The sequence below is a fragment of the Palaemon carinicauda genome, chromosome 2 (assembly GCF_036898095.1).
Source record: "Palaemon carinicauda isolate YSFRI2023 chromosome 2, ASM3689809v2, whole genome shotgun sequence".
NCBI lineage: Eukaryota > Metazoa > Arthropoda > Malacostraca > Decapoda > Palaemonidae > Palaemon > Palaemon carinicauda.
The window spans coordinates 193,832,252-193,844,217 of NC_090726.1; the positions used below are offsets into that span (position 1 = coordinate 193,832,252).

The following is an 11,966-nucleotide window of genomic DNA, read 5'->3' on the forward strand; positions in this document are numbered from 1 at the left end:
TTGGACAAGCAGGATGCTATAAACCCAAAGGCTCCAACATGAAAATATAACACAGTGAGGAAAGGAAATAAGGATATAAACAAACTATAGTATATGAAAAGTAATAAGCAATTAAAATAAAATATGTTAAGAATATTAACAACATTAAAACATCTTTCATATTTAAACTTTAAAAAGAGACTTACACCAAAAGAACTTCATCACTGTTGATTATAAGAAAAATACATTCTATCTAGATTGAAATTTCAAAGCCAGCCTTCAAAGCAAACAGGTGAAGTACATGTATTACTTGGAAAAGTCTTTGACATCTATTCTTTTGTGGATTGATACGATAACTTACATCGGAAGCTCATAATATACTTTCAATTAGCTTCTTGAATTGAACATTTCGCTTAAAAGTTTAAAAATTTATAGGCCTCTAAAGAATGGCAGAGGTAAGGGATAATACCAATGCCCTACCTAGCTAAACAATGCCCTAGAGACTGACCATATGCCATTCATGAATAGGCAGAGGAGAGGGACAGTGGCATTGCCCTAGCTAGCCGGACAATGCCCTAGAGATGTTCATTTGCCATTCATGAATGGCAGAGGCAAAAGACAGTGACATTGCCCTAGATAGCCGGACAATGCCCGAGAGATATCCATTTGCCATTCATGAATGACAGAGGCAAGGGACAGTGACATTGCCCTAGATAGCAGGACAACGCCCTAGAGACTAACCATATGCCATTCATGAATGGCAGAGGCAAGGGACAGTGACATTGCCCTAGTTAGCAGCACAAAGCCCTATAGGCTGACCATATGCCGCTCATGAATGGCAGAGGCAAAGGATAGTATCCATGCCCTAGCTAGCCGGACAATGCCCTAGGGACTGGCTATTTGCCATTCATGAATGGGAGAGGCACGGGACAGTGACACTGACCTGGTTAGCTGGACAATGTCCTAGAGACTGACCATATGCTGCTCATAAATGGTAGAGGTAACAGACAGTGACATTGTCCTAGTTAGCAAAACTGACGAAAATAGTTCCAATTATACGCCCAAGTTACACTTCAATACCTTAATCTAGGTATGCATTTTTCTTAAAATTCTAAATATATTGTAAAGGTTTGTGGTGAATTCAGGCTCACCTGATAGTTCCCAGGTTCAATTTTCCACGTGTCCACAGATATTCGACTGAAAGCATAGATCACATTCGTGCAAAGATCTCCAGGGATGTCTTCAATGGCGGGAGATTCGGAAGGAGTGTAGTAGCATACTTGTCGTGGAGGTCGTTCTAGAGAGAGAGAGAGAGAGAGAGAGAGAGAGAGAGAGAGAGAGAGAGAGAGAGAGATGTATATAGTAGTATTGAACGTTAAAACATTCTCCTTGGGTTTGGAAGACTATAACTTAAGGCAAATTATTTATGGCTGAAGATGTCCCCAATTTATATCTCAGTCAATAGATCTATAATGGTAATAGATACAATGAATTAACTTACCTATTTGTGAGACTGCTCCAGAGGCCATGGTCACAGCTATTAGAAATAGCAGTATCATCCTTAAATCTGCAATGGAAATGAAAAGGGAAATCAGTTTATTGATGTTATTATTACTTGCTAAGCTTCAAACCCTAGTTGGAAAAGCAGGATGCTATAAGCCCAGGGGCTCCAACAGGGATAATAGCCCAGTGAGGAAAGGCAGAAAGGAAATAAGAATAGTAATTAACAATTAAGATAAACTATTTTAAGAACAGTAACATTAAAATAAATATCTTCTATATAAACTATAAAAACTTTAACAAAATCAATACGAGAAACAAGACAGAACAGCGTGCCCGAGCGTACCCTCAAGCAAGAGAACTCTAACCTAAGACAATGGAAGGCCATGGAGCAGAGGCTATGGCCCTACCCAAGACTAGAGAACAGAGGTTTGATTTTGGAGTGTCCTTCTAGAAGAGCTGCTATTACCATAGCTACAGAGTTTCTTCTACCCTTATCAAGAGGAAAGTAGCCACTGAAAAATTACAGTGCAGTAGTTCACCCATTGAGAGAAGAATTGTTTGGTAATCTCGGTGTTGTCAGGTGTATGAGGACAGAGGAGAATCTGTAAAGAATAGGCCAGACTATACGGTGTATGTGTAGGCGAAAAAATGACCCGTAACCAGAGAGAAGGATCCAATGTAGTACCCTCTGGTCAGTCAGAGGACCCCAATAACTCTCTAGCGGTAGTATCTCAACAAGTGGCTTGTCAAAAAGACTTTAGAAGTCGATGTATTCTGTATATTCCTACATCTGAACCTAGCAATGGGCACTGAACATAGGTATTTGTATAAGTTATATAATGAAATGTATTATTTGTATGAACTGTATTATTTATGGATTTGATTACTCCAAAAATTTTGTAAGATCACCTTACCTCTTACTTCAGCCTGTAGAAAACCTATTAACTTTGCGATTTTATCATACGTTGACATTACACAAACTATTATATTGTGAGAAATATCTCTTAATCTTATCTCAGATGTACTATCAGTTTTCTCCAAGCCATACAATTATATATTTTCAATTTTTCCAATATTTATTTAGATCACCAAAATGTTTTTCTTTCTACAAATGATCAGTTATTAACTACTGATATTGGCATTTACGATATTCAAATGTTACGTCCATCAATATATTCAATTCAAATGTTTATTTTCGCTCAGTATGAGACATTTCGTATGCAAACACTATCTATTGACCAGCTGTGTGGGAATTGTCATGTGTGTGGGAATATTTTGTTTTTCTATCTTTTACAGCTTTCATATTTCACCAAAATCTGTATTTTGATTTCTTATCTTACCAAACTACCTTACTGAATCTTTTGGCTTCTTGAGGAAATTTTTGCAAGCAAAGTAATTTTACGATGGAATTAATGATGCCAATTCCGAAATTAGTAATTTACCCTATGGAATTAACTATAACAATTCCAGACTGAGTAATTTCCCTTATGGAATTAATCATACAAATTCTGAACTGAGAAATTTCGCGATGGAATTAATGATACTAATTCCATACTGTGGAATTCCACGACAGAATTAATTATGCCGATTCCGAACTGAGTAATTTCCCCTATGGAATTAACTATAATTCCGAACTGGGAAATTTCACGATATATCGAGTGATACCAATTCCGAAATTAGTAATTTCCCCTGTGGAATTAACTATAACAATTCCGAACAATTCACGATATATTTGATTATATCAATTCCGAACTGAGTAATTTCACGATGGAATTTATCATACCAATTCCGAACTGAGTAATTTCCCCTATGGAATTAAATATAACAATTCCAAACTCAGTAATTTCCCCTATGGAATTAACTATAACAATTCCGAACTGAGAAATTTTACGAAATAATTAATTATACCAATTCCGAAATTAGTCATTTCCCCTATGTAGTTAACTGTAACACTTCCAAACTGAAAAATTTCACGATGTAATTAATTATACCAATTTCTAAATTAGTAATTTCCCGATGGAATTAATTATTTCAATTCCGAACAGAACGATTTCACGTTAGAAACTACTTATACCAATTCCATCAATGATCGTTGATGTTATTAATCCAGATAATTAACAATTCATTATACCCAATTTGTGATTTAATCGTACATCAGTGTTATTCAACGACAAAGAGTATTAACAATTGTTCGTAATCATCATATTATTCGTTTTCTATATCTCTCTATTCCGATGATCATTAGTTGATCCAAATATTGTTATATATGTTAATATTAATTTCCCGGAAAATTATCAACTCCGCTGATGTTAAGCCGTTTTGTCCGTTATTATCATTATTACTACTTGCCACGCTACAACCCCAGTTGGAAAAGCAGGGAAAATGGCCCAGTGAGGAAAAGGAACAAGGAAACATAAACTGTTTCAAGAACAGTGACAATATTAAAATAAATGTTTCATATTTAGAATATTAAAACTTTAAGAAAAAAAAATAGATAGAATAGTGTGTCCAAGTGTACCCTCAAGCTAGAGAACTCTAACTTAAGACACTGGAAGACCATGGTACAGAGACTATGGCATTACCCAAGACTAGAGAACAATGGTTTGATCTTGAAGTACCCTTCTCCTAGAAGAGCTGCTTACCATAGATAAAGAGTCTCTTCTACCTAACCAAGAGGAAAGTAGCCACTGAACAATAACAGTGAAGTACTTAACCCTTTGGGTGAAGAAGAATTGTTTGGTAATCTCAGTGTTGTCAGGTGTAAGAGGACAGAGGAGTACTGTATATGTAAAGAATAGGCCAGACTATTCACAGTATGTGTAGGCAAATGGAAAGTGAACCGTAACCAGAGAAGGATCCAATGTAGTAGTGTCTGGCCAGTTGAAGGACCCCGTAACTCTCCAGTGATAGTATTTCAACGGGTGACTGGTGCCCTGGCCAACCTCACCGTTAATGAGGTTAATAAAATTCAATATGATAATATTTCATAAGTCAGAATGTATGAGACTGGTGTATTCACTTGAACCATAAATCTTTCTATTTTTCTTGGGTGTCGAGAAATATCAGAAAAGAAGGATACCAAATCTAATGAAATTTCAAACTATTTCCTCTTGTCGAAAAATATTAAATTGGAGAGTTGTAGACAGAAACTATTTTTTTTATTCTTTATTCACTATTTCTACAAGCATTACCCCCAATTCTTTAAAGCACGTGTCAAAAGCAAATATAAATGGAAAAACTAAAAAATCAACTGAAGCTCAATTTCCCCGGAGAAATTCTGCTGTCTTCGATTAGCGGCTACCCCTCCAGATACATATTAGCACCTTGATTCTATTACCTTAGGTTAGCGAATCATAAGCTTGTGAACCCCTTGGGATAGGATATCACTTTTATGGGTTTAAAGGCTGCTCATGAATGGCAGAGGTAAGGGACAGTGACATTGCCCTATCAAGCAGGACAATGCCCTAGAGACTGACCATATATACACATGATCAGCTCCCAAGCCCTCTCTCCACCCAAGCTACGATCGAGGAGGGCCAGGCAATGGCTACTGATGGCTCAGAAGATAGATCTATAGACTCCCCCAAAACCCTCATTCTTAGCTCACAAGGATGCTGAGGTTGCAGCGACCAAAGAAACTTGACGAGTTTGAGAGGGACTCGAACCCCAGTCTGGCGATCACCAGTCAGGGACGTTATCGCATCAGCCACCACAACCCATCTAAATGATGAGAGGAAATCCACCCTAAATGGAAGATGAGGCTCCTCACATTGAGCCAGTGGCAATAGCAATGACAAAAACAATTTAGGTCTTTATGATAAATTTTGCACATTTACTGTAAACATGTTTTTTCATATTTCATATAAGCCATATATTTTAATACATTAAAGTATGGATTCTCTTAACGACCTCGGAATCAGAACCCCGGGCGAAATCACTCAAAGACTATATAGTATCTGACCGGCCTGGTTTCGAACCCTGGCCCAGGATACTTGTATGAGTATGGTCAATATCATACAAGTAACCTTTACCAGGGCTGGAAACCTGGCCGGTAAGATACTATAGTCTTCAAGGGCGTAGAAGCGTTTTCCTGTTTGGGGGGGCTAAAGTTCGAAATGACACTGAAGGCGGAGCCGCAGGCGAGAAGGCATGGGGGGGGGGGAGGGTTTGTCTGCCCCCCCCCCCCCAGAAAAATGTTATGAGGAAACACCTTCAGATGCGATTTCCTGGCATCTGACAGCATATTATATCGAAAACAAAATCATATTTTTGGAAAATTTTTATGTAACCAATTCCAATTTTTACACAATATCAATCATAAAATACCAATAGGCATATATATATATATATATATATATATATATATATATATATATATATATATATATATATATGTGTATATATGTATATGTATATAATAATTGTGAGTAAGCAAAATTATGAACAAGCATATTTCTAATATAAACATACATATTTGAAAGTCATGGCTGAGACCAGAAAATATACATATTAAAAGTGTATGAATAATGTATAATTAATACTTCATAAGCTCTGATATTATATAAAAGTATACATATTTAAAAAGAATTATGAAGAAATTATATATATATATATATATATATATATATATATATATATATATATATATATATATATCACTAAAAGCCTCTCATTCTAAAGGACGAAGCAATATGAAACTATCGCTCAATTCAGAAGAGAATTACTCACTCGACCGGACGAAATAATATGAGAATATCACTCAATTCAGAGGAAGAACAGAGAGGGTTCCCAGTCCGAGTGCTTTTAAAGTAACATCATCACCATCATCATCATCATCACCATCATCATCATAATAATAATGATAATAATGAAGTACGTGTAGGCCTACGTATGCAGCCGTTTCCAGTGCACTGCAGGATAAAGACCTCAGACATGAAATGCCTGGGCTTTGGCCAGCTTTAACCACTAGGCTGGCCAAAGGCAAATTGTTGATGGTGGGAGACTTTGGTCTGATTGCTCACAGCAAACCAACCTAGTATGGGTGGTCTTGATTAGTACAGCCTTGCTTGATCATGGCGATATGCAAATCCTTTCACTACATATCTAAGAGGAAAATAAGAATTAGAATAGTGTTTGAATAGAAGTTAAAACGTATGTATAGTAATAATAGAATTAACTGAGGAAATACGATATTAAGAAAAAGCAAAATGAGATTATGATTAAACTATAGTTCTTTGAGTGATTTCGCCTGGAGCTCTGATCCCGAGGTCGTTAAGAGAATCCAGACTTTAATGTATTAAAATATATGGTTTATTTGAAATTAGATCTTTATATGTACTTGTGCCTGTCTGTGTTTGTGTGATTGCGCGTGTGAGTGTGAATGTGGCGTGAGTATGCAGGCGTTTACTTTAAATTTATATATTCTGTATTTCATGACGTAAATAAATATCCTAATTTAGAATAGCATAAACAGTCGATGATTTATATTTGCCATGAGTGCTTTCGGTAATCTATCATGCATAATTCACAAAGCACGAAAGACTTAAATTGGAAATATGTTTTATCATTTGTAGAAAGAGAAAGAGAGAGAGAGAGAGAGAGAGAGAGAGAGAGAGAGAGAGAGAGAGAGAGAGAGAGAATGGTGTTGTCTCGCATTAACAGGGTTGTGGTGGCCGATGTGGTAACGTCCCTCACTGGTGAACGACAGACTGGGGTTCGGGTCCCATTCAAACTCGTTAGTTTCTTTGGTCGCTACGACCTCACTATCCTTGTGAGCTAAGAATGGGGGTCGGGGTTTGGGGGAGCCTTTATGACTATCTGCTGAATCATCAGCAGCCATTGCCTGGCCGTCCTTGGTCCTAGCTTGGGTGGAGAGGGGGCTTGGTCGCTGATCATATGAGTATATGGTCAGTCTCTAGGGCATTGCCCTGCTCGGTAGGGCAATGTCACTGTCCCTTGCCCCTACCATTCAAGAGCGGCCTTTAAACCTTTAAACAATACGAGTAGGCCTCATCACTGCATATTTGAGTCTTGACCCTGGGAGCAATGTCTTCCCAAATCACTGTCTCTAAGAACAGGACCCTCCTCTAAGCGAAGTTCACATGATTAGAACTAATAATTCAAACCTTAGAATAAATGTAGACCGATTTTATGGGTCATTTGTCTCAAGGTAATGTTATTGTGTATTGCTTGTAAGAACAAATGTGGCTTTAAATACAAAACATTTGTGCTTTCATACCAAATTTAGATATTGCATCTTCAGACTGGCGGTTTTTTTTTTTTTCTATTATTTTTTCTTTTTGCTCCCAGAGCAAGCGGAAAGCAGCAGCCAATAGGAGGCTTCCATCGGCAAAGCAGTAGCAAATATTTATATATATATTTATATATATATATATATATATATATATATATATACTGTATATATATATATATATATATATATATATATATACACATTTATATATATAAATATATATATATATATATATATATATATATATATATATATATATATTTATATGTATAAATATATATACACACACACATATATATATATATATATATATATATATATATATATATATATATATATATATACAGATAGGTAGATAGATAGATATTTAAATATATATATATATATATATATATATATATATATATATATATATATATTTACATATAAATACATATATTTATAGGTATATATATAAATATACATATATATATGTATATATAGATATATATACATATATATACAGTATATATATAAATATATAAATACAAATGTACATATAAATACATACATATATATTGTATATATAAATATATATACTCTATATATATATATGTATATATATATATATATATATATATATATATATATATATATATATGTATGTATATATACACATACATATATATATTATATATATACATATGCATATATATATATATATATTATATATTATATATGTATATATATATATATATATATATATATATATATATATATATATATATATATATATAATTTGCTCCTGTCACGCTTGGCGGCAGGGTTAGAAAGTAGTCATACTCCGATGAGAGGGGTAAAAAGTATTCTCCCACAGATTTCCCAAACTGACGTGTTATTGTTAGGAAAGGGGGAGGGGGTGAGAAGGGTTAAATCTGTGTGTGTAAATATCTATCTAAATATTTAGCCGTTATTTTTGACGGGTCACGTACACTAGTCTAACATAACATACCCTTGCCCAGAAGAAACTCTTATTATTATTATTATTATTATTATTATTATTGCAAGGTGAGCTACAACCCAAGTTGAAAAAGTAGCATGCTACAAGCCCAAGGGCTCCAACAGGGAAAAATGGCCCAGTGAGGAAAGGAAAAAAGGATATAGACAAACTATATGATGAGTAATGAACAATTGAAATAAAACATTTTAAGAACATCAATAACATTAAAACTAAAACAGATCTTTTATATATAACTCTAATAAGAAGCTTAAATCTGCCTGTTTGATATAAAAACATTTGCTGCAAGTTTAAAATCCCCGGTTAGGAAGACCATTCGACTACTTACGGCCATCGATGCCCAAGTATACCTTAAAATCATGACCTGGACCACTCAACATTCCAACTGGTATTTGTATGAAATGTGCCAATAAATATAAATTATTTTAAAAGAATTCCCAACTCAAACTGGGCGGTAACTTTCCCACGGCTCTCCCAGAGAGTAAGCAAGTTTAGTTCGAGTAAAGCATTCAAGAGGGCACCACCATCTTCCTCCATCAAGCTTAGTTCGAGAAAAGCATTCAAGAGGGCACCACCACCTTACACCCTCTGTTTGACGTGGAAAATCTTCCTTAACAGATTATTTACTGATTCAGGTAGATTTTCAAAAGGCTTGATTTTCCCTTCTATGTTTCTCTTTCAATTCATTCAGGAGAATTTTCAAAATGATATTTTTATATATATATATATATATATATATATATATATATATATATATATATATATATATATATATATATATATATATATATATATATATATATATATATATATATATATATATATATTACAGTCACGAAATGAAAAGTGGAAAAACTCGATTGAAGTTATTAGACTGGATATTTTAACTAGCTTCATCGAACTCACAATTCTTTTCCTATCATGACTGTGAAATATATTTAATGCTTATATTTGACGTGATTTCTATTTTTTTTTTTTAGGTCGAGCCGTGTTGGCTAATGCAATGAATATCTCAATAATAATTGCTATCTTACTGGCAACAACTTGCACAGGGTATTGTAATGCCTCTCCAGAAAGTGTTCGTTACATAAAGAGTTGTAAATTCAATTTCTTCATGGCACAAGGAAAGGCAGTGAAGGGTTCTGGAACGACGCATGTTTTGACGAAAAATACCACTTATTGTAAGTAAACCGATTTGTGTGATTTTCTGTTTGTATTTTGAGTTATCATTTTTTGTAAGTATTTTCCTTTTTATTGGAGTTTTCATTTAGATTTTTGGGAGATATCATGTTTAGGTAAATTATCATATTGGCGCGATTTTCACATAGTGATATTTGAGTTATCATTCTTAGGTAAATTTTAATAACTGTGTGAATTTCACTTTTTTTTAAAAGTTATTCTTAGGTAAATTACAATAATTTTGTGATTTTCACTTAGTTTTTTTTGTTATTCTTAGGTAAATTACAATAATTGTGATTTTCACTTTGTTTTACTAATTTTTCTTAGGTAAATTACAATAATTGTGTGATATTCACTTTTGGAGTTATTCTTAGGTAAATTACAATAATTGAGTGATATTCACTTTGTTTTTCTGGAATTATCATTCTTAGGTACGTTAGTATATTATGTGATTTTCCTTTTGGATTTTGGAATATAGACAAGACATTATCTTTTAAATGTTGGAGATTTGATGGCCAATGTGGTAACATTCCTGACTGGTGAACGCCAGACTGAGATTCAAGTCCCGCTCAAACTCGTTAGTTTCTTTGGTCGTTGCATTCTCACCATCCTTGTGAGCTAAGTAGGTTGGGTTTGGGGGGATCCTATAGGTCTATCTGCTGAGTCATCAGCACCCATTGTCTGGCCCTCCTTGGTCCTAGCTTGGGTGGAGAGAGGGCTTGGGCGCTGATCATATGTATATATGGTCAGTCTCTAGGGCATTGTCCTGCTTGATATGGCAATGTCACTGTCCCTTGCCCCTGCCATTCATGAGCGGCCTTTAAAGCCTTTAAAGTGAAATAGGCTAAACTAAAACCATGGAACCAAAACACTTGCATTTGTCTAATTTAAAGGTTTAAAGGTCGCTCATGAATGGCAGGGGCAAGGGACAGTGACATTGCCATATCAAGCAAGACAATGCCCCTGAGACTGACCATATATACAGTCCATGTGATCAGCACCCAAGCCCCCTCTCCACCCAAGCTAGGACCAGGGAGAGCCAGGCAATGACTGCTGAGATAGACCTATAGGCTCCCCCAAACACCCTACCCTTAGCTCACAAAGATGGTGAGGTTTTAGCGACCAAAAAAAAAAAAAAACTAGCGAGTTTGAACGGGACTCGAACCCCAGTCTGGCAATCACAGGGCAAAGACGCTAATTTTACCAATATCATTATTATTATTACTTGCTAAGCTACAACCCTAGTTGGAAAAACAGGATGCTTTAAGCCAAGGGGCCCCAACAGGGAAAATAGCCCATTGAGGAAAGGAAACAATGAAAAATAAAATATTTTAAGAACAATAACAACAATATAATAAATATTTGCTATATAAACTATAAAAACTTTAACAACACAAGAGGAAGAGAAATTAGATAGAACAGTGTCCTAGAGTGTACCCTCAAGCAAGAGAACTCTAACCAAAGAGACAGTGGAAGGCCATGGTACAAAGGCTATGGCACTACCAAAGACTAGAGAACAATGGTTTGATTTTGGAGTGTCCTTGTGTACATGTCAATCATCTGCTATCTCAACTCTTCAAGGTACGTGCAGAACTGCTTGCAACGCGGTAAGCTGCTTGTCCTGGTCTGTTGCACCCCTGGGAAATGGAATCCAGGAATGCAGACTGGACGCAAAGGGGCCACTGAACAGTAGTCAAGATGATAATCCAGCAGCTGTCTTTTTTTTCAGGGAAGGTAAAGGACTTTGCTAATTATTATTATTATTATTATTATTATTATTATTATTATTATTATTATTAATATTAATATTGTTATTACTAATATTAATATATTAATATCAATATATTAATAATAATATATCAATATTGATATATTAATATTAATATATTAATATACTAATATTTCAATATTAATATTTTAATATTAATATATTTAAAAAACAATTTTCAACTCGTATACATCTTTCATTAAATATATTCCCGCATCTAAAAAAAATGTTCAACTCGTATACATCTTTCATTAAATATATTCCCGCGTTTAAAAAAGAATTTTCAA

At 34.7% G+C, this 11,966-nt stretch overlaps 1 protein-coding gene across 1 annotated transcript in view; it reads right to left on the reverse strand.

Annotated features, from left to right (window-relative positions):
• LOC137622733 (endochitinase-like) overlaps nt 1–2,486 on the reverse strand; it is a 9,920-nt gene extending 7,434 nt beyond the window's left edge. The window contains exons 1-3 of the mRNA XM_068353329.1: nt 2,397–2,486; nt 1,481–1,546; nt 1,131–1,276 (exon numbers count right to left, since the gene is read on the reverse strand). Coding sequence (XP_068209430.1) covers nt 1,131–1,276; nt 1,481–1,546; nt 2,397–2,454 — 270 coding nt within the window. The 5' untranslated portion in view covers nt 2,455–2,486. The remainder of the gene's footprint in view (nt 1–1,130; nt 1,277–1,480; nt 1,547–2,396) is intronic.
• Between the last annotated feature and the right edge of the window lie 9,480 nt (nt 2,487–11,966).